Genomic DNA, 23,943 nt, shown 5'->3' with positions numbered 1-23,943 from the left:
ATCCCAACACAACAAAAGACGCCGGCTCGGCGTTCCCCGCTTTGTCGACCTAAGTTTGTTCGTTGCAGTTTTTTTTTTTGGTTGTTTTTTCCCTCTTTTTTGTCCTTTGTTTGCAGAACAGTTAGGTGCAGAAAAAGTTTCTTTGGTGTCGATTTGTCAATAAATAGAAAAAGTCTTTAGTGTCCGTTTTGAACGATCCGAAGAGGCCCTCAAGCCTAACCCGGGAGAGAACTGCTTACCGGCTCTCGGTTCAATCATAAATGAGCACGAGTGATGGAACTTGAGATGAGTATATGGAAGAGCTCAGTAAAGTGATTTTGTACTGGAAAGTAGCTAAAACTAAGATAGAAAGAACCTTTGGAAAGCTAAACTGGTAGGCGTTGGTGTGGAGATTGTCCTCTTAAACTCTTGTAAAGGCCCTGATCACCAATGCCAGTTTGGTTTCTTAGCATAATACATTTACAGTCGTTACAACGTGATACTGATGCGTGTGGTGTGTGTGTGTTTGCAATGTCATTTCATCAAGAGTGTTTGAGAGACAGAAGCTCATTCTTCGGCGGTATCATCCTGAGTTATTTTTAAACCAAAGAAGAAAAATCGGTGTGGTCCAGCCCCTGTTCTATTGCAAATTTAATGTGCTTCAGGATTGTGCTCACAAACCTGGCCGGCCAATAATGGTGAGAGAGATGTTTGTACGTGTTTGTTGTGCTTTGTGCTTCTGACGGTGTTTTTCTTGTTCACTGTGTTAGAAAAACCTGCAACCCAATGTCAACTTAAACATGTGCTGCTATCATGGGTGAATCTCACAAAAACCTGTCATATTTCTCTCCAAAATTCATGAATATTTTGTTTAATGAAAATTAATTCCCATTGCCATAATGTAGAAATAAATAATGTAGAAATCCCATTCTCATTACTAAAAATAACTCTTACAGTAATAAGAATATAATACTTTTAAAACTAATGGAAATTAATTATTATTATTTGTATTATTAAGTCTGTATATGCATTGCAAAAAAATATTTTCTTACTCAATATTTTGTCTTATTTCCAGTACAAATATCTAAACATTATTATATGATATTAAGAAAATAATAAATAATATGTATATATTAATATAATATATTTGTATATTTTATCATTATATATAATATAATAATAATAATATTAATATATTTAATTATAATTTTTTTTTAAATAATTGTCTCTTTGAATTGTATTTTTCTGACCTCATTGGTAGATTTTGTCTTAATTTAATAATATTTTAAAAATTTGTACTTGAAAATAAGACTAAAAAATTACATTGAATTTCATAAAATTTGACCTGGACGTGTGTTTATGAGATTTACCCTTGTAGTGTAAAACATTTCGACACACACACACACACACACACACACCCACACACACACACACACACACACACACACACACACACACACACACACACACAATGAAAATCAAAGCTAATTTAGAGTAAATGCAAATGTGAAATGTAAACCGTTTATCTTCTCTTCAGTTCAAAGCCAAATGGAAAGTTAACAATGTTTTTGATTTGCTTTAATTTTTCATTCCTGATGAATTATTCTTGGTTCGAACTGGAGAAGAGAAAGCCATATTTTATTTGCTGACGGTTCGCTCTTTGGATTTGTGTGTGTTTCCGACCGTAAGCATTGAGCCGGTAAGCAGTTTCTCTCCCCTCATTGCCCTTCGGAACGATTTTCTCCTCTTAAAAAGTTTGCACCCTCCCCGGTGCACAGGACCCTCATCCCGATCCCACGTCCCCCCCATCCCATCCCCTTCCCCTACCCTCCCATCCCAGGATCACGCTTTGGTACAAGTGCTGGAGGTGGACGACGTGTTGCCCGGACTTCCCTCGTCCAGCCATTTGTCCAGGCTGCGTCTGCGGGCGTTCATGAAGAAGTTGCTTACAGTGTTCAGTTCCAGTCCCAGCTGCTGCGAGATGGTCAGCTGCATTTCTTTGGACGGGCGCTTGTTCTCTTTAAAGATGGCCAGAAGTGTTCTTCGCTGCAGGTCTGTGAAAACCAGCCGCGATTTCTTTGGTGTATTGCTCCTGTCTTTGCTCGGGTCCTGCTCTTTTCTTTTGCACGCTTCGGGGGTTTCGTTTGTTAGAAAGGAGACACAAGAGAAAGAGAATAAACACATTAGAATCAATCACACGTATATGATGTTTTATATTTATGCATTTGGGGGGGAAAAAACTTGCATGCTATTACTTTGAAATGAGGATCAGCCCAGAGGTTTATTGCACCACCTACAATAAGATTACAATTACATAATACAATATAGCTGCATGCAAGTAAGGGGCCAGAGGTAAAAATCAAGGCAGAGACCAACTGCAACTATGAGAAAAGAAGAGAGTTTTAAGTTGAAAGCCCATAAATACAATCATTTGTGTAATCCCAGACAGCAACATTGTGTCGGCCCAGATCAGGCCCACAATTGGTACATGTGGAATCCACACGGCACCAGATGTGGGCTGGATCTGGGCAGACACTATGTTGCTGTCTGTGATGTGACATAATTGCTTATTACTTTTGACCAATAGGTGGTGCTGACAACAAATTGATCTGGTGTGGTCAGTGTTGGGTGACAATGACAAGTGTTTGAAGTTTGGTGTCAACATATCAAATCTTTCTAGAGATACAGCCTCAGATGCATTGTGGCAATATATCATCAAATTCGTTGATGTGCCGTGGTATATGAAATTTTTTTACAAAATTCATAACTTCTTGCTGGCATGGTCTGAATATGATCTGGCTTGAATTTGGTGAAATTCGGACAAACAGTTTAAGAGGAGTTCGAAAAGTAGGTTTTTAAAGAAAATAAAAAGGCGGAGAGAAAGTTTGTCTGACTATGGCTAGATTTGTAGGAATCTATAAATAACAGTTTCATTACAATAGGCAAAAGTTATCAAAAGCTATTAGCCTTTTTTGTTTTTTATTCATTATTTTTTACCACAAGTTGGCACTGCCCGGAAACTTTATGAGTACTTCCAGTGCATGGTGCTGATAACACATACAGGGTTTCGTAACATTACGCCAATGTATTCGTAAAACATAAAGTTTTACGATAAAATAAAAAATGTACAATAAGGGAAAATCGGATAATGTTCGACTCGGCATGCTGCACCGAATCTAAAGAGACCAGCAGCGCCGCCGCTCCCACCACGCGCATCACGCGCTGTGCGTAGGGCACCAAGTGCTGAGGGGGGCACCAAAAATAGCCTAATGAAAAATCAATCATCATATCATAGTCATAATAATTATAGTGCCGATATTATTTCATTATAGAAATATTATTAGGCACTTTTTAGGGATGTATATAACAAGACAGGCGGAACAAGAGTATTTAATTGCTCTAGAAAGTAACGATGGTGCCGCCGCCGCCTCAGTGTTCCGTTGGATTGCGCGTTAAAAAGTTAAAGTTAAACCGGCAAAAATAAACGTTTTTTTTTTTTCCCGGGGGCGGGGGGCACCATAAAGGAATTATGCTTAGGGCACCAAAATGTCTAGCAGCGGTACTGGAGACCAGTCTTGTGATTTTTGGTTAAACTCTTCAGAAGTAATGAGCAAAAATATATATCGACCACTAGGTGGCACTGTGCCGAAACTGTGCAGGTAAATCCTACACTGAAAAAAAATTGGTGTTTCAATCAAAAAATTGCAAGTAAATTTAAAAATAATTTCAAAGAAATAACAAGTAACAAATTGAATTAAAGGTGAAATTTTGAAGTAGTTTTAGAATTGTCTTTCCTTAAGTTTTTTAAGTTTAAGTTTTTCATCTAAAATTTCAATTAATAGTTTTAGTTAATTACAGCACTGCAATTAAAACAAACCTTCTCTGTGTTTTAATAGATACTAATTCCGAATCAGGACATCTAAACTGCTCTGGGATCAGTGTGTCTCACAGGAAAGCTTTAGATTATTTGAAGTGAGGGTAGATTCCCTCCAGATAATTACTTCTGTGACCACCAAGATTCCCAGAGTAATTCACTCGCACTGGTGTGCCGTTTCTGAGTTTATTTTTAGGGTCTTTTATCATGATTGAGTCCAGAGACCAAAAACACATGATCACCTGATAATTGGAGCGAGAAGTTGATATATGTGCACTAATATACTGTAACCCACAATGTAACGCACTTCCTTTTGCTTTTCAAATGCGATTAATTTACCTTCGATCTGTTTTTCTTTTTCTTGGACACAATATTTGATCAGACTGCTGAAAGTCCAGATGCTCAACAAAATTAAAATGCAAAACAAATCATCTTAAATATGATTGACTTATGAGATGAAAACTCACAGAACTAGATACACCAATGAGACAATTTGCCAACAATTTGCATGCACTGCAAAATATGTTTCTTCGCTTAGCATTTTTATCTTGATTTCCATTAAAAATATCTAAAAAATTCTTACATTACACCCATTTACTTGAGAAGCAAAATGACTTAAGTCTTGTTTTCTGAAAGACCAAAAAAATCTAAATTAAGTGAGTTGTGCTTAAAGTGGCTATATGTAGGCTATACTTTAGAAACCCTTGTTATTAGCGCCACCGGTGGCCATTAAGTGAATTGCAGCAGCGTTTACAGCTCGTGCACACGTGACGCACACGCACAAGAGACTGAACGCGAGTCAATGCTCCGATATACTCACAGCAACGTTTTTTTTCGTTCTTTGCTTATAAGTAAAAAGAAGTTGGAAATGCATTTGCGGCGATATACTATTAACAAACATCCTGATACAGCAGAGAGACCTTTAGATGAATATGTGAATATATGCTGTGCGCTTTCCTCTCAATAAACACAACAAAAATGACAGCGGTGTGCAACAGCAGTTCAGAATTTGCATGAGCTCTGCAACTCACCGGCATCATGTGATAGATGAGGTCATTCAAATTACACTGTTATGATACTTTCATTCTAAAGTAGGCTATTTTTGAGACTATAGATGTGAGACTATAGATTGAATTAATCCCCTTCCTTTGCATGCCACATTGACTTTACAGTAGGTGAATTATGGGGTGATTGGGACAGTTTTTGAATTCCTGAAGGTTTCTTGCCACAAATTAAAAACATCAGCCCATCACATGATACATTTCTGTAATACTGAAGATGTTACCTATCCATTTGAACAGGAAAAAAAGTTTATATTATAATGAAAGGATGTGTTACATACACTTTTATGTAAACTGAGCCAAAACCTATTTTTTTGGTAATATTTGGGTGATTGGGACAGCACATCTTTTCATTAATTTAGGGTAGTGTAAGCATATCTACTGTATTGCGCAAGTTAGTTCATACTTTGATATAATTTTATATGCAAATTTGCTTTTCCTGTTTATTTATTAGAGTCATTTTTATTTCTGTTTAACTTTATTCCTCAATGTTTATAAATCCACACACAATTCATACAGTAAAACACATGGAATTGAGGTAAACGAAGGCCAAAAGTCATTGAAAACATTTAAAAAATCAAGTAAACAATTTTAAAAAATGCTTCAGGACCAAAAATTCGTACAAAACAAATTAGTTTTTTTGTTAACAAATTAACAAATAAGGGGGGTTATTTGGATGAGATGTTGGGTGTCTCCATGAATTAACTGTTTGACAAATGCATTTAACCTGCACAAACCTTTAATGGAAACATGTATATGGTTTATTACTGCAACAAAATCACTAAAAAAAAAAGTTAAGTATAATGTTTCTATTTTCAGAATTTGGTCATTTCATTTTAGCAAAATCGATCTAGTTCATGAATATTTTTGTGGTAGATTAGGGCTTACACAAATAAAGAGGTTGGGAACCACTGATTTAGAGCATACAGAGCATAAACAATGGTTCTCTATTGCAAGGTTATTAAGGCTATTCTGAATATAGAAACATGATATTAAAAATTTTTTGTATTGATTTTGTATCAGTAGTGCATCATATTTGTGTTTCCATCAAAAAATTGTACAATATAGTAGCTGCGACAATTTTAGGACCTTATTGTGAAATCAGCAAAAGCTAATGTCATTTTCCTCAGTTCATGTATTTCAGGGTCAACTTCCTGTTTGATGCCCCGCCCACCTACATGATGTCACACCAATAAGGGCATCCAATTTTGATTATGGGGTTTCACAGCTAGGGCTCAGCAAAAAAATAATTTATTTTCACTCATTAGGTGAGAAAATAAACTCTGTATAGTTATACTGTCCCATTCACCCTTAATTCACCCTACAGGATATCTCTTTCGGCACTTTCCTGAACATAAGCATTAGTTTCATGTGTCATAGAACGGAACAGAGGCGCTTAACCATTACATCCTTAAGATTTTCCCGGGAAAAACGTCCCGAGTCCTTCACATAAAATCAGTCTTCATAGACATGGAAGGTCTCGTTTTTGAAGTTTCTCTACAAGCTGTTCACAGATTGGCAATACAAAAGTGATTAATGCATGAAAAAGTCCTACATATAGCCCCTTATTTGTGAATGGCGTTAGAAAAATAAACTTAAGGGTAAACAAGAACATTTCTGGCGCCATTGGCAGATATTTGTTCTTGTTTTAAGCAATTTTGATACATTTATCATGAAGCAAGACTTGTTATCTTCAGTCATTTTGCTTCTCCAGTAAATGTCTCTTTGTTTAGATATTTCTGCTGGAAAACATATTTGTGCAGGAAGAAAATCATTTTTTGCTCTGTAAGTAAAATCATTTATCATTGCATACTGTTCCACATGCTATTTGTAAAAATAGCAGGCAGTAAATAATGCTCAGTAAATGTACATTAAACAGCAGGATAGTCAGCTATTTCATTCTAGACATAGTCTCAATGGTATTCACAAACCGTCTAGCAATTAAAACATGACTTATGTGTAGAATAATAATGCAGACTTTTTGCAAAGCACTTCATATATATATGTATATATTACTAAAGAAGTGTTCTTCAGTCAGTCCATTTAAACCAGCTTTGCTTGTATCTGCAGGACTGAGTTTCTCGTGGCCTCGGGCATAATTTCTAATTAATGTATATGAAAGTGTTTCAGCAGTTTTAATGATTGTGGATTTTGCTGACTCGTGTTTGAGTTTGTTGCGCTGATCTCAGTAAACACAGCTAAAGCTAAAGTACAGATGTAATGCAAAACACACCATTGAACAAAAATGCAAATATCAATTCATAATATCAGACTGTCCAACTCACAACAGATTTATCACAACGGTTAAACTCATTTAAAATTTTTTTTTTTTTATTGTGTGTGTGTGTGTGTGTGTGAGAGAGAGAGAGAGTGTAAGTGTGTGTGTGTGTGTGTGAGAGAGAGAGAGAGAGAGAGAGAGAGAGAGAGAGAGAGAGAGAGAGAGAGAGAGAGTGTGTGTGTGTGTGTGTGTGTGTGTGTGTGTGTGTGTGTGTGTGTGTGTGTGTGTGTGTGTGTGTGTGTGTGTGTGTGTGTGTGTGTGTGTGTGTGAGAGAGAGAGAGTGTGTAAGTGTGTGTGTGAGAGAGAGAGAGATTGTGTAAGTGTGTGTGTGAGTGAGAGAGAGAGAGAGTGTGTGTGTGTGTGTGTGTGTGTGAGAGAGAGAGAGAGAGAGTGTGTAAGTGTGTGTGTGTGTGTGTGAGAGAGAGAGAGAGAGTGTGTGTGTAAGTGTGTGTGTGTGAGAGAGAGAGAGAGAGAGAGAGAGAGAGAGTGTGTGTAGGAGTGTACATGTGTCTGGGTGCAAATGTGTGTGTGTGTGTGTGTGTGAGAGAGAGAGAGAGAGAGAGATAGAGAGGGTGTGTGTGTGTGTGTGTGTGTGTGTGTGTGTGTGTGTGTGTGTGTGTGTGTGTGTGTGTGTGTGTGTGTGTGTGTGTGTGTGTGTGTGTGTGTGTGTGTGTGGGGTGAGTGTGTCAAGATTTGATTTGATTACTTCTCCGAATTAAGTATGCACAACCGAGTCTGGGCCAGATCAATAGAAATCAGGTTAAGAGCTCAATTGAGTACAAAACTATTATGTAAAAGGAAACTACGGTGTAAATAAAGGCGACACACACACCAGTGTGGTTTTACACAGTGTGTGTGTGTGTGTATTTCCACTTCTGCTGCATTCACACCCTCATTATGAGACTTGCTTTCTCTTTCTCTCTCTCTCTTTCTCTCTCTCTCTCTCTCTCTCTCTCTCTCTCTCTCTCTCTCTCTCTCTCTCTCTCTCTCACACACACACACACACACACACACACAGCGCAGCAGACCCATTTGTCATAAAATTAAGGCGGCAAAAAGCCAAGCGTAGAGAGAGAGAGAAAGCGCAGGTCTTGCACTCAGAGTAAGTTGCTGAGCGCTGCAGACAGACGTCCGAGAGACTCGTGTGTGTGTGTGTGTGTGTGTGTGTGTGTGTGTGTGTGTGTGTGTGTGTGTGTGTGTGTAAAATCTACACACACACCCCGTCAGCCCCTATCATAGCGCGCTTAAACTAAATATTTGATAAAGACAAATGCACAGCAATATTTCCACACTTTGCATGTATAATTGATGCAGTAACAATGGCAGCAGAAGCTCAGAAGTGAGTGTTTAGGGATCTGAAAGTCAGACACACATTCAGTGCTTTATCCTGAAGAACAATTAACCCGTTCATCTCCAGATTATTCCGGCATCTTAATCTCAATCATTTGCACAAGCAAATGTGACTAAATGACAATGCAGTTGCTCTATATTTTCCATTATAAAACAAGGGATAAAAGAATAAACATGCATTATTCTGTTAATCCTGCATGTGCATTTCATTATACAGTTATTTTTATGTAAAGATGTTTAAATACAGAAAACATGAAAAGACAAAGATGTGATAAAATTGGCCAGGTGCATTTCTGTATGAACTAGAAATGGCAAAAATCTCATCCTGAGATTGTCTCCACTCACATTTTCTTCATGCAAAAATACAATTAGACTGATATATCAACACCACAGATTATTTATTACAATGATGACTAATTTGTCATGCAATGAATATTGTAAGAATGGTCTGTAGACGTTTGCGATATGAACACACTCCTCTCTTCTCCAGTATATCAGTGTGTGCTCAGCAGTAGGTGGCGCTGTTCACCCATCAGACTCCAGCAGAAACATAATCAGTGAACGCCATTCCACTCAGTCCTCCATTACTGATGCGCTCATGAAAACATGCAGAACATTCACAACTTCTACATTCGCACAGGTCATGTTAATGCATATGCGTTTGCAGGGTTCTCTCCAAATATCCCATCATTTAGAGCTGATGTGTTTTGATCATATAGATATATAAGGAATATAAATACTAAATCTTACTTGGAGTGTCTGTGTGTGTGTGTGTGTGTGTGTGTGTGTGTGTGTGTGTGTGTGTGTGTGTGTGTGTGTGTGTGTGTGTGTGTGTGTGTGTGTGTGTGTGTGTGTGTACACTGTAAAAAATATAAACACACATACAGGTATATGTGTGTGTGTATATATATATATTACGAATATAACTAACTATTTTAAATAGTTAATATATAGGCCTACTATTATTTAAAAAATGTATTTTATCTATATTGGATTTTAAATATATACATATAAATTAATATTTAAATTATAATATTATAGTACAATTATATATTAGAAATATAACTATCAAAATTTGAATAGTATATATATATATATAGCCTACATATTATGTATTATATATTATATTATTATATATCACACAGACACACACTGTTCTAAAAAGCAGGATTAACAGATTAAAACGTTTATTCTCATATCTAAAGAGCAATTTTGTTTTATAATGAAAAATATAGAGCAACTGTATGTAAATTAGTCAGCAAACTCCTTAAGGAATAAATACAGGATTCGAAATGGAATTGAAATTCATAATTTGTAAGAACAAATCCTAAAGGATCCTAATGAGATCAATGAGAATCCTAAAAAAAGCAAATATAATCCTGCTGGATAAACCAAAGTCATTTTCTGCAATAAAATCCTATTTGAGGATTAAGAACCCTTAGGATGATAATTCAATATTCTATTAGCAATCAAATTATTTTTTACTAATTAATATACGGATTTCTATCCCTTATAAAGATTGGTTCTAAATGTTTCGACTAGCATCCCAATGGTTTAATGTTGAATTCCTCTGAAGACAGAGATTAATTCCAGTTGTGTTTGTTGTGCAGGAGACAGACTCTGTTCTCTAGTAAAATAAAGGATCAATGTTTACTTCCTGAAGCGCGCTCTTTACGATGGCTTCGCTTCAGTCTTGCTCTGGATAAAAGCTCAGACTGCCGCTTTTGTGGAGCAGTGAATTTCCCCGTCATCATTTGCTATTCTGCTTACTTACCCCTTTTCCACCAAAGCGTTTTGAGAGCCGGTTCGGAGCCGGTGCCTGCGCGCGAACCAGTTCTTTGTGTTTCGACAGCCAAAGAACCGGTTCTCGGCCAGGAAAACTGGTTCCAAAGCGGCACCAACTCTTTGCTGGACTAGAACCAGAGAACCGTTCTTTTACCACGTCATGCTTACGTCGGGGGCTGGGGGCGGGTTTAGATGTGTCCTAAACATCTTTTCTGACCGCAAAGCCAGGAGAAACATTTGCAGAAACACGTTGTAGTCCGGCATTGTAATTGTTATGCTTGAAGTTGGCGCAAGCGTTTCTAGCTTTTTTTTTTAATTTTTTTTTATTGAAAACATTATGTAAGCAAAGAAGAAAACAGTCACAAAATAGAACAAATAAACGGAGAGAAAAAAAAGACAAGACAGGTGTACATAACTTATCAGAAAAGATTACATATCAAAGGAAAAGATTAAAAGACTTACATATTTCAATTGTTTTTAAAGCCTTCTTGGTTCACGAGTAAGAGATAATCCCAAAGTAATGTTGTACTTGCAAGCGTTTCTAGCTGAGACGTAAAGCGACGTACACAGTGACGTAACGACGTCGTTCGCTGGGCGCTCTAGAAGTGGAAAAACAAACAGGTTCTGAGGAGGTTCGCAAGTTGAACCAACTCCGAACCAACTTTGAACCAGCACCAGTTCCGAACCCGTTCTTTTTTGGTGGAAAATGGGTAACTGTGGCCGAAACAATCACACACACACACACACACACACACACACACACACACACACACACACACACACACACACACTGAGACACAATCTCAGCCGTCAATGGTCGTCCACGCAACAGTGACTCCATCAGGACTGGCTCTCGTGGCGCTTTACAGTGCGATCCAAAAAGCAATTATATTATTCAAAGGGATTTACCATTTCCGCGGTGGGAGAGGGGTGTCAACTTTGGGCTTTTCTAAAAGGGGTAGGGTTCAATCAATCCGATCGATCCCTCAGGTTTCCCTGGCCTTTCATCAAACGGGTAAGAGTCGCTCTGGTTTATCTTTCCTCGCTGGCAAATGTAAATCAATGTGTGTGAGAGAGGAAACGTCCAGTGGAATTGTCCTAACCGCGCCGCCGTCGTTCGCTGGATGAAACCCATCAGTTCTTGCCTGTGTTGAGTATCAGTTTACACTCTCAGTAATTAATGAGGAACCCGAAGACCGGCCTGTTTTCTCATCACCTCGTCTATTGAAATCTGTATTCAATTAGATGCACTGGAATTTAATTTGTAGTAAAAAAAAAAATGCTAATGGCAATTTGGAAACTATACTAACACTTATAAAATCAAATAAAAATTGAATTTAACTGGCAGAATTCAACTGGATGATCTGAAGACAATAATAATAAAATGAAAAATGGAATTTCTTTTTGTTCTGAAAAACATCAAGCGGCTACATTAATAAATAAATTAAAATTAAAACGTGTACAGGATTGCTATTAAAACATGTATCATAATAATAATTTGGAAGTTAAAAAATTGAATGAAAATCTTCTAAGATCCAACTAGATCTACTGAAATTCAGAGAATAAATGAATTAGAATAAAAAACAAATTTCATATTATACAGTAAGACCATATTTGATCCGTTATTGATTCTCTGATGATTTTTGTGTGCATATATATATATATATATATATATATATATATATATATATATATATATATATTAGTGGTGCCAAATCGATAAATCACGATTGATTCCATCTAACATATAAGTATATAGCCTATGTACACACACCACACACACACACACACACACACACACACACACACACACACACACACACACACACACACACACACACACACACACAGGCCTGCCTACATTATAGTCTGTATATTGGCTACTGATTTGTTTTTGTTTTTTTGAAAAAAATTACCTTTAAATGTATTTAAATCAAACTGCCACATTTGTACGTCTTTGTTTCATGTGACTAATTTTGTATCAGTTTCTCCGTACTTTATTTTCTTTCACCTGGAAGTGCACTAATGCAGCACAACAAAAATTAAAGGCACGTTAAAGATATTTACATAAACCAACAATGGCACGCATGACATCAGCTGAGAAGAAAAGTCTTTTCAGAGATCAAACTGTTATAAGATTACAATTCTTTACAATAACAAGCGCCAATGAATCGTTCGCTATAAAACATGTATTAAGAAAGTAGATCTGGTGTCCCATTGTCGAGTCTTCTCATCACACGCAGTTTTACTCTCGGTACATTATGTGCCGTGACTTCACAAAAACTAGCACTGAATTATACATGCGCTGAAAAAACCCTGAGATCAGACGCTTTACAGGAACAATCTGCACTGAACCAGACACTTATGTGACCAGATTTACACAATGCAGACTGCATAAATAAAACAAAGATTATTGTAGAAATGCCACCTTTGATTCACTGTTAGTTGCTGTACTTGTGAAATTTCAAAGTAAATCCTACACCAATTCAGATTCAACTTAGAATTATTGTGCAATATACCGATCATCTAAAATATATCAGCCAATTAATAATATAGCATATCTATGGAAGCTTGTTTCCGCCACAGAATAAAAAATGAAAAAGGTAACTTTGACTTTTTATCTCCGAATTGCGAGTTTATATCATGCAATTCTGACTTTATATCTCCCAATTGCGTGTTATAAAGTCACAATTGTGAGATATTAACTCGCAATTGCAAGAAATAAACTCTTTTTTTCTCAGCATTGCATGTTTATATCTCGCAATTCTGAATTTATAACACACAATTGGGAGATATAAAATCAGAATTGCATGATATAAACTCGCAATTGTGAGATAAAAAGTCGCAATTATCTTTTAAAATGTTTTATTCTGTGGTGGAAACAAGCTTCCATACATATCACTAATAATAAGTCTGGTCTGAAACATTAAAACCTAAACCACTTGTAATACAATTTACTGAATCTTGGTCATTTTATGCTTTTTCACGTTTATCTTTCTTCAGTGTGTTTAATGTTGCTGTTTGAGCTCCAGAATTATCCTGTATATCAGTGTCAGTGTTTCTGAACTCCTGAAACGCCTCCATTGTAGTCTTGAGTTTCTTCCGGGAACGAACACGTCACAATATTCCTCATTTAAATAATTAATATGCAGAATAAAGGGGCGGAGCCTGCGTGAGTTAGTTAGTAGTGTGTTAAACTGGTGGTTATGGTAAGGGGCGGGACATTTCCCAAACACACTCGAAGCGCTCGACCAATCACAACACACTGATCAATCCAACCAATCAGAGCACAGTGTGCTTTTCAGAAGGAGGGGCTTCATATAGACAGGAAGTAAACAGAGCGTTACTGACAGACTGGGAAGAGAGGAGCCGCAACAATGGAGAATATGAGGAAAATAATCAACATTCAAGCAGGAAAACCTGATCTAGTAGAGACAGAAACACAATCAAGACTTTAAATTTCCCACCTCATGCATCTGATTAGAAAAAGCGAGAGATAGGCCTACAGTACAGCGAAACAGAGGAGGCGAGTGAGGGAGGCGGTGGGTGACATCAGATCAATATTTCGCCACAAAACACGATCAGTAATGATGTTTTCACTTGTTCGGGTGAAACCTCCCATAACAGATGAGAGAAAATCACTCTTTTTTTAATTCGGGTAGTGTTTCATACTCTCACAGACGTGTGATCTCTCGTGCTCAAACGCTTCCCATCTCGATATCAACCCTTTTCTAAGCATGCGTATGTGTGTGTGTGTGTGTGTGTGTGTGTGTGTGTGTGTGTGTGTGTGTGTTAGAGCGAGAGGACTTGCTAAATGCATTATGCTGTAGACTTGCACTTAGCTGTGTCATTCTGTGCATTGTGCGGATATCCTTAATGTGGAGGCCGGACACCTCGCCGAGAGATGGAGGAGGGGAGGGGAAGGAAAGAGAGAGAGAGAGAGAGAGAGTCACGCGTTCACTGCAGTTGATCATCGCTTCGGCCATCAGCACCGGCTCCACCAAATACAGCAACCCCAAAATGGTTTGTTATGCATTCATTCAATAAAGATGTGAGTGTGATTCATTAGATCAAGTATGTGAAATACTGCAGGATATTTTTTCTAGTCTTGATGTCTTTTAAAGTCCCCCTGTAGACAATCATTTAATCCTTTAAAACTCATCTTTGATCACCAAAATTACATATTTAAACGTTTTTCATCGAAAAATGCCTTAAAATATCTTGAATGTAACCCTTGCCACATTTAGTATCCGCGGTTCTATGAATATGCAAATGAGCCCCGCCTCCACTAATTTCACTCAGCTCAGAGATCCACTCGTTGACGATCACACGTTGATCTGATTGGTTGCGATTTCAGCGATTTCAAACCGTGTTTTTGAGACTGTCTTTGGTTCACTGCAGTTTTAAGGAGAAAATACTCACCAATGCTGTCGACTTATGAATTTACACATGATTTGTCTTAAAGCATATTAAAAACACCACATAGACACATAAACAACATTAAAAACTTGATTTTCACCACTGGGAGACTTTAATCAATTTTGGTTATTTTAGAACTACCAAAATGTTTCTTCTATTAAGAGTGTAGTTAATTTATCACAGTATTATCATCATATTTACAGTTTTTAGGATTAAAATATTCTGCCAAATGATAAATGAACAAACCTTCAGAATATAGATGAAAATAAAGGTTATTTTTTTGGCATCTATGGGTCCATAAAAAACCTTTAACATTTATGAAACCTTTTAATTCCACAACAGGTTCTTAATCAATGAATAAAATGTTCTATAAATCTGGCGAATGACATATGAAACCTTCAGAATATAATTGTAAAAGTACTGAGACTCTCTGATGCAACTGGATAAAGTGCAATAAAATAAACACTTAAACTGGTCTGAATGTTTTACAGAAACAAAACAACCCAAAATGAGCGGTGCATCGCTGTATCGCTTGATCTCCCTGAGGGACAAAACAAATGTTCCCTGATCAAGTGAGTAAGAGGTCAGAGTTCATCTGACATGATGACATCAGTGGTTCAAAGGTTTGTTGCCAGACAGAAACATCAGCACACTGATACAGCCAATCAGAACGCTCACAAACAATGCTGATGAGGTAACACTCGTCAACAACATCAGCCAGCCGTCCAATCAGCTTCACAAACACACTGAGTGCTTACGAGCGCACAGATAAACAAGCAACACTGATTACTAAGGATACATACATTTGGAGCTGAAGTTATTTTTTTACTCGTATCTTTGTTTGGCAAGAAACAACCCGTCTTAAAAGTCCACACTGATTGCATCACATCGTGAAAAAAATATTTGGTAAACTTTAAAATAAAGTCCCATTAGTCTAATGCATTAACTAGCAAAAACTAAAAATGAGCAATCCTCTGTATTTATTCACCTTTGTTAACATAAGTTAGTCTATGTCAGCTCAGGTCCTTTGAATAATAATACTAACAGATGCAACTTTTGATTTTAATAATGTATTAGCAAATGTTGAAATGTACTAAGATTAAAAAATGCACTTTCACTGTTAGTTCATGTTAATTAATGTTGATAACACAAATAGCGCAACACGTCCATAGGGACACAGAATTTTAATGATAACTTATAAAACTTTAAAGACAGCTCAATTGTGAGTTACGCAGTTGTTAATCAATGGTGTTTGCTTCTGTTGAAGCCGTTAGCCTGCATTATTACAACTCATTCTTAAGATAGTTTATGAAAACTACATTACCCATGATGCTATGCAGAAAATTCCACCAATCAGAGAGTTTAAACAGCCCGTTAGCTCCGCCCACTCCCATCAAGCACTGCATATGACGTAAAAAAGTCCCTATACTCTCAAAATACTTAATTATTTGAATATATATGCATATGTCATAATTTATACATCTTCATGTCATTCCAAATAAGACTTTATTTCATCCTCGCAACATAAAAGCAGATATTAAGATCCGCTCTTTTCCACACACCAACAGTATTCATTTAGCTCCAATAATAACCAAAAACACTATAAATCATATCAACAATCCATACTATGTCAAACAAACGTACTTTATGGTCTTATTTTTGGAGCTTGACAGACCCGCGTCTGCATAAAGGTTTGCATGAAGATTGAAGATTTCTCCTTTTGCGTTATAAGGAAAAATATTGCAGATGCATGAACTGCTTCAATGAAATGTAAGTCACTTTGGATAAAACTGTGTGCCAAATGCATAAACGTAAATGTAGAAAGAACTGCAATGGATTTTCTATCTATTCCTCGAACAAAAGCACTATTTAAAAGAACATTTGGGCCAAATAATGACTGATTCATTACGCAAGTTCTTATCAGCTCCTCTCCTCTGGAAAGCAAACATGAACCTTTCTCTTTCCTCATAGCTGAAGTTAAACGTTGTTGCCTATTCTTCAAGGAATAAACTTTGTCATGCAGCAGACACAAGTTTATTTCTATCATTCATTTGCAGATCACTAACACAAAACCAGTGCTGCCTGGAACACAAACCTCACGTAAAATAAGGCTGGAAGAAAAACTGAGAGACCACCGAATCCCCCACAGATTCCCTCAGTGATAAAAACATGTTTTTGCTGGATGTTTTCGGCAGCATTGCAGGAGGTTTTGTGGGATGAGAGACCAAAAACATTGGCCTTTGCTCCGACCGGTGCTGATGATCCCCAATCACGAGATATTCATAATCACAACCTCCAAACTGACAAACAAACACCTACTGCATAAACACACTGAGATAGAAGATATACGAGGAGGATAATACATACAACGCCACGCAAAAGCCTGAGAATACAGAAAATATGGGATTTAAATGTTTAAAATGTTAAAACGAGGCACTTCTGGCATAAAACAAAGCATGCTGTCATTAAAGCACAAGCTCTTTTCATCAAAATTACTATCATTTGTCATGAAAAAGTAATTTAAGCATTTTCCGACTTTCAGACCCGGCTGATTGATTGAAACGGGGCAAAAGGAAATATGTGGCAAAAAATAATAAAGACACTCATTTAACATGATTTAGTGTTCAGAAAGCTATTGATGAGTGAAACAAATACATTTCCAATATAAAACACCACACCATAAATAATATGGTAACACTATTTTTAGTTTTACACATGTACCTACTATAGTAATAACAGTAGATTATGCATAATTACATGCAATTTACCCTAACCCTACATGTTGTATATTACACACAGTACTTAAGGACACCTTAAAATAAAGTGCAACCAAGAATATTATTATCTCTATGGAATATATAGCTAAGTGAAACACAGATAAGTGTGAGTTTGGTCAATTTAAAGATATTCAAACGCCTAACAGTTTCAGTACCGTCTTATAACGTCAACTAGAATAACAAATAAAGCATAATCTTAGTCATATGACAGGCCAATGCTAATTTTCCATAACTGTAATGTAATGTCAGGACATCTTCCATGTGATTGAATTACCCTGTTTTAAGGAGATTGACAAAATCAGTTGTTCAATCGTATCTCTGCCGGGATTATTTCACTCTCTCGGCCCGGGTTACGCACGCATTGGCTTGAGAAGAGAATCTCATCACTGAAAAAGGTCCTTCAAAGCAGCGTAAAGCCATTATGATTATCCGAGGCGAGCGTCCCGGTCTCTGTGAAGGTCACCGGGCGCAGGCCTGCTAAAATTCACTGGAAAACATCCACGCTTGGTTATTCCTTCATTCCAGCGGCTTCATCAGCTCTAATGATCTTTTACCGGCGGCTCGCGGCTCAGAATAGCCCGTCAGGAGTCTCTTTAACGTGGAGTCAGTCGGTTTCTGCTGGGAACCTTCCTCCAGCGTCAGCTTTACTGGAACAGGTCCGGATCGGGTTCCAGATCAATGCAAGCTGGGTGCACACGTTTATGTTATTGTTGCCAGCATTAATGCCCTTTTAATCTTTAAGAGATTACACGCATTGATCCGCCGTCGTTCAGCAACACATATTTGTTTGAGAAAGTGACATAACTCACACACTGAACGAACAGGATGAAAATAAACTGGTATTTTGGTCTGGTTCTGCCCTCGTCAAGCAGAAACCGATCCATGACTGTCCTGGCATTGAAGATATGCTATGCTGGCCTATATTATTTCTTTGCATCTTTGCATCCAAACCAAAAGGTCACAACCTCAGTGGTCATTTAACAATATATCGGCCCGGCCTGGTCATTTGGAGTCTATGCACAATTTCCTACTTTCGAGTATTTTAAGAGAATTTTATAGTGCATCCTGTATCATTATAAATATAATTTGTTTGCATATAAACGAAAAGTTCACAACCTCAGTGTGATAGATAGATATCTAACAATATGCTATATCAGCCAGGCCTGGTTATTTGGAGTCTATGCACAATTTGCTACTTTCAAGTATTTTAAGAGAATTGCATAGGACATGCTGTGCAATAAAAATGTTTCATTTCATAGTTTTGTTTTAAATCACTATTAGAATTTATCATATGCATGCATTCTATTGATTATCGACCTCTTATTCTACCAATATAATAGACGGTGGTGTCCTAATGTCTGAGACTGCAGTGAAAATCTGGGACTTTTTTTTCATGCAAACCTGTAAATAAATGTTTTTGGATATTAAAAAAAAATGGTAAGACTTTACAATAAGGTTTCATTTGTTAATATTAGATAATGTATTAACTAACATGAACTAAAAATGAGCAACAAATGTGTTACTGTATTTGATCATCTTTGTTAACATTAGTTAATAAATACAGCTGTTCATTGTTTGTTCTTGTTAGTTCACAGGGCATTAACTAATGTTAACAAATACAACTTTTGATTTTATTAACGTATTAGTAAATGTTGAAATGAACATTAAAAGATTAATGAATGCAGTTCATTATTAGTTCACGTAAACTAAGCTAGTTAACTAATTTTAATGAAACCTTATTGTAAAGTGTTTCCAATTATTTTTTGGAAAAGGAGTATTTTTGGGATCAAATATCAGTAAATGAGTGTCACTGATCATGTGACAGACCACTCTTTCATAAAGTTTTGCTGTTGCAAATACTGAGACCTTCACAAATTCAACTTTTCACTCAAATTGTGACGCTGATAATATCATTTGTAAGTGATAGTTGTGATTTCAGACTTTCCACTGTATCTAAAGATATTTCATATCTCATATCTTGCAGTCGTTGTCTGAAAGAGTCATCGCAGAAGCTCAAATGGAGAGAGATGGCCTGGCATAGGTCGGAGGTATATTTATCCGTCTCTGGCCCCCGTGTTTCTCCAGCACCTGCGCTCTTTTTCAATCTCCCCGTCCTGACGGGTATAACAGCGCTTGTCCCCTTTGATCATGTAGTTAATAAAGTTGTTTGTGTGCAGTGGACGGCACAGGCTGAGGTTTGTCTCCGGGCTGATTGCTTGTGCGCTTCGACTGGAATGAGCTCCAGTCAGACGACACCTTTCATTTGACTAAATTAATAGTGCAAAGACAGGCTCGTTTCACCCGTGACATCATGCATCTGAACCGCAACAAACATTCTATTTAGAACCTTCAAGTGTTCCGAAGGCGCTTCATAGAGTATGTAGAACCTTTTAGCAGTTCCCATCATTTCATGGACTTTTTACTACATTTTATAATTTAGGACATAATTTACTTTATCACTTGAAATAATCTGTTAGACATTAAAGTATTATGCAATAATTTAAGACATTTCTTCTAGTATAGAACCTTTTAGCGATACCCATTATTTTATGGACTTTTTATAATTTAAAACATACGTTATCACTTGAAATAACTTGTTAAACATAAAAGTATTATGCAATTATTTAAGATAATTCTCCTTGTATAGAACCTTTTTTTATTTTTTGGCATAAAGTGTTTAAAATTAAGTCAAGAATCTGAGAGTTCTATATAGAACTACACTTAACCTTTCCATACAAGTGAATGCCTTAATAACTTTCATGAATAAGACATTACATAATTAAAATATGAATATCCATGACATTTCAATACAAATTATTGCAAATTGAATTTGAATTAAAATAGTAAATTGACTTAAATGACCGCGGCACTCAAGGACCCCGAAAAGTTGTGCAAATATACCTGAAGATCATTATTTAAATATTAACAGCTTCTTCAATGAAAGCATGAAAATCTGACCGTCACATGATCAATGACCCTCATTTCATTACATTTGATTAGTGACCTAGAAATAGTGCACAATCAGAAATATGTTGTTTATTTCCAGATTTAAATATTGAAGAATATTTTAGTATTTTTAAAAAATTGGTGATTTTGGACCCCACTATAGGTTCTAAATGAAGATGATAGTTTGCTGATTTTCCCCTAAAGACAGTTATAATCGGTTCAGCATTATATAAAGGCTTTTTGCCGAATGCCTGAGTTTACAGCGAGGTTGTTGTGCTTGCATACATGCACGTAAAGGTTTAATTCAAGCACGGTGAGCAATTCTCCCTTGGTCAGACATTTATGATGTCATTTATGATGTCATGATGTGCAACTCCTCATTGTTTGTTCACATTCTTTCCCGAAACGCTGAACAAAAGGCAGGTGCTGAGCTGCACATCTCTGCCTGTTTAACCCGAGACAAGGTGACGTTTTGTGCGTTGAGCTGAGGGTCACGCAGAGATTTCTATCAATAATTCATCGAGCCGCTGCAGCCTCTGTTCTTCTTTTCAATTCCCCTGCAGATCACATAATACCTTCCCCCCAACCCAAAGCCATCTGTGAGACCAGAGCCCTGCAGGGAAACAGCATTAAAGCACCTACCAACATCTCCAATGAAGCTTTACAGCCTTCTGTTTCAAATCATATTCTTGGTGAAAGAAAGATCCATTTGTTTGTTTACAAAACAATCATCTTACAGGGACTCTGGCTGTGCGTTTAAGGCATTTCATCAATGCATATTCAAAGAATAAATGACACTCACAATGGAATGTTTTGATAAATATGCCTGTGTTTCGGTATGTGCAATTTAATTTAACTATTGTTGGCTCAATCCTCGCGCTCTTTCTCCAAACCCTTTTGTTGACAACTGAAATAGTTGTTATTTAAGAAAGATACAGAAATGCACACGGTTTGTAGTTTGTTTTTAACAGAAACAGCTGAAGGCTTAATGCACATGCTATTTGCGTCTGTGTTGCACAATGCATGAGGCATCAGAGCTGTCCATTATTTCAGTGAATAATTGTGCATCACCCTACAAATTAAAAATCAATACGCACCAAGCTTTTATTTTAATGCACTGATAGGATGCTATTCAACAGCACGACACCTACAACACATCCAAACTACACTGAAGCTGGAAATCCAGCTCTTGCTTTTTCTTCTTCAGCCGAACAAAGGAAAAGGGGGTCTGCACCGCCCAGCGCTAGAGGGGGCAACAAGCCTGATGTAGCGGGGCAGGAGAGGGAATAACAGTCCAGTAATTACCAACACATCCCTATTCAGCACCTCTCTGAAAGGCTTTCTTTAACACACACACACACATACACACACTAAAGCACCTCTTCCACAACAACACGCCACATCCACCAGCCTAACTTGTGTTTACTGAATATCTTTATTATTTTAAAGTAAATGCGAATGTGCAGGTAAACAATAGACACGCTGCGGATCAAAATAAAACATCAGCTATTCACTCTTCAAAAATAAAGGGTCTTTATTGGATTCTAGTTCCATGAAGAACCTTGGAATCTCTCCATTCCACAAAAGGTTCTTTAGATTTTCAAAATGTTCTTTATACTAAGCAAAAATATATATATATTTTTTAAGAATTGATCATTATTCTATGTGGAACCAAAAATGGTTCTTTTAAGAACTGATAATTATTCTGGGGAACCCAAAATGGTTATTTTATGAAATCACTTTTGTAACCTTTATTTTTAACAGTGTGTATATATATCAACAACCTGTTTATAAGTAGTGGTGCAACTCTAGAGTCTAGATGTTTATAAAACAAAATAAAAACATTTGTGCATGAAATAAACAATGCACATTAAATGTCACATAAGCCTTTAGAAATAATGATGCACACAAGTCAATTAATGTGCATTGTCATTTAATAATATAAACTCAACATGATGATAAGGGTTGATCCTCCAGTATATTGCCAATCAAAATCTCCATTTACACGAAAGATTGTTTAAAAAAGCAGATACCTTGTCTTACCTGCAAGCCGAAGGGCCGACATCCTCTGAAACTCGGGCTCCTGTAACCACTTCCACATGCGGCGAAACGTCTCTCGGCCGGACTTGAGTTTACTCCAGGGTTTGGGGTTCCGCAGGAGGTCGGACAGGGTCCCCTGCGAGCGGCACAACACCCGCTGAGCGAAGATAGCTTGCGGGATACTATAGCGCTTGAGCTCGGCCGTGATGCGCTGCGCCACTTCTTTCGTGTTGATCTCTTCCAGCTGACCCGAGCCGCCAGAACCCGGCGCTCCGGAGGAGGAGGGCGGTCTGTCCCGGTTGGAAGCCAACACGGGCCCGTGGGATTGAGGGTGGCACCCGTGCATCCCGTTGAGATGCGGCATCATGCCCGCGGTGGGGCCACCGAGGCCTCTGGAGAGATGCTGGTCCCCTCTGGCCAGCATGGCAGTGTGTGCGTCAAAGTTGGAGCTTAGCATCTTATCGTGCCCGTGCGCCCCGTAGTTGTGGAGCGTTGGTTGCGCGTTGTGGATGTTACCCAGAGGGGACAAGCTTTGACCCATCCCGCTCATATCTTTGTGGTAGGGGCTGTAGATGTTGTTCATGGCTGGTAGTGTCCTCTCGTCCCGCATGAGAGTGAAGCTGCCGCTCACATTCCCAGAGAGACGCTGGTGGTGGTGGTGGTGGTGGTGATGCGGATGGTGGAATTTGTCGGATACTGTTGAGATGGGAGGCAAGGGCTGAAGCGGGGTCAGGGTGGTGTATGTGCCGCTCATCCCGGGTGGGGATGTGTCGCACGGCATGCTCATGGCGTGATGAAGCGGTAAAGAAAGCTCCGGACGATACTCTCCTCCCGCGCAACCTCCACCACCACCACCGTCCAGTATCGATGCCATACTGGACACCATCGCGGAGCGCGACGGCGCAACGCTCAGATCCTGGTGTATCCGTAGCGAATTGCGGTTGTGATGAGGGCTGTGGCTCATCAAGTCCTGCTCATGGCTTATTCCGGCATGTAGGTTGCCAATGTCCATTGTCATCTCTGGGTTCATGGCGTACGCATCCAAATCCTTGGCCAGGCATCGATAGGCGGTATAGGCAGTCTTCATTCAGTCCATTGATTTATGTCCAGCTTTGTGCTAGGGATGGGTTTTCTCTCCTTTTTTTCTTTTCTTTTCTTTTTTTTTTTTTTTTTTTTTTGGTTGTGCTAAGGCCTCTCGGTTTTTTTCCCCTAATAAATAAAAAACACCGATCTCTATCAGACGGGCCAGTGCTGATTTCTCCCCATGTCCGAGCCCTCTACTCCTCCTGCGTCTTCTGTTTGGGCAGCTGGAGGTGTTCGGGGTGGGCTTTGCTCCGCGCGCACCCGACCCTGCTGAAAGGGGAGGAGACTTCGCATTGACTGACGCGTCATCTGTCCAATCGCGTTGCTCGTGAGTGCAGCTCATTAGCGCTC

At 38.0% G+C, this 23,943-nt stretch overlaps 1 protein-coding gene across 2 annotated transcripts; it reads right to left on the bottom strand.

Annotated features, from left to right (window-relative positions):
* Positions 1–1,811: 1,811 nt before the first annotated feature.
* onecut2 (one cut homeobox 2) lies at positions 1,812–23,925 on the bottom strand. 2 transcript variants are annotated; one of them, XM_077221315.1, is made up of 2 exons: positions 22,513–23,924; positions 1,812–2,108 (listed from the first exon to the last, which is right to left on the bottom strand). In XM_077221315.1, the coding sequence occupies exons 1-2, from the start codon at positions 23,594–23,596 to the stop codon at positions 1,822–1,824; spliced, it is 1,371 nt and encodes a 456-aa protein (XP_077077430.1). In that variant the 5' UTR covers positions 23,597–23,924; the 3' UTR covers positions 1,812–1,821. The 2 variants fall into 2 exon arrangements, with proteins under 2 accessions (XP_077077430.1, XP_077077431.1); XM_077221316.1 differs by having other exon boundaries at positions 1,861–2,108; positions 22,503–23,925.
* Between the last annotated feature and the right edge of the window lie 18 nt (positions 23,926–23,943).

This window comes from Siphateles boraxobius, unplaced genomic scaffold (genome assembly GCF_051911475.1).
Source record: "Siphateles boraxobius isolate OS27281-9 unplaced genomic scaffold, OSU_SipBor_1 81, whole genome shotgun sequence".
Taxonomy (NCBI): domain Eukaryota; kingdom Metazoa; phylum Chordata; class Actinopteri; order Cypriniformes; family Leuciscidae; genus Siphateles; species Siphateles boraxobius.
Note: the sequence above shows the minus strand (reverse complement) of the source record. Positions and strands in the feature narration are given on the sequence as shown.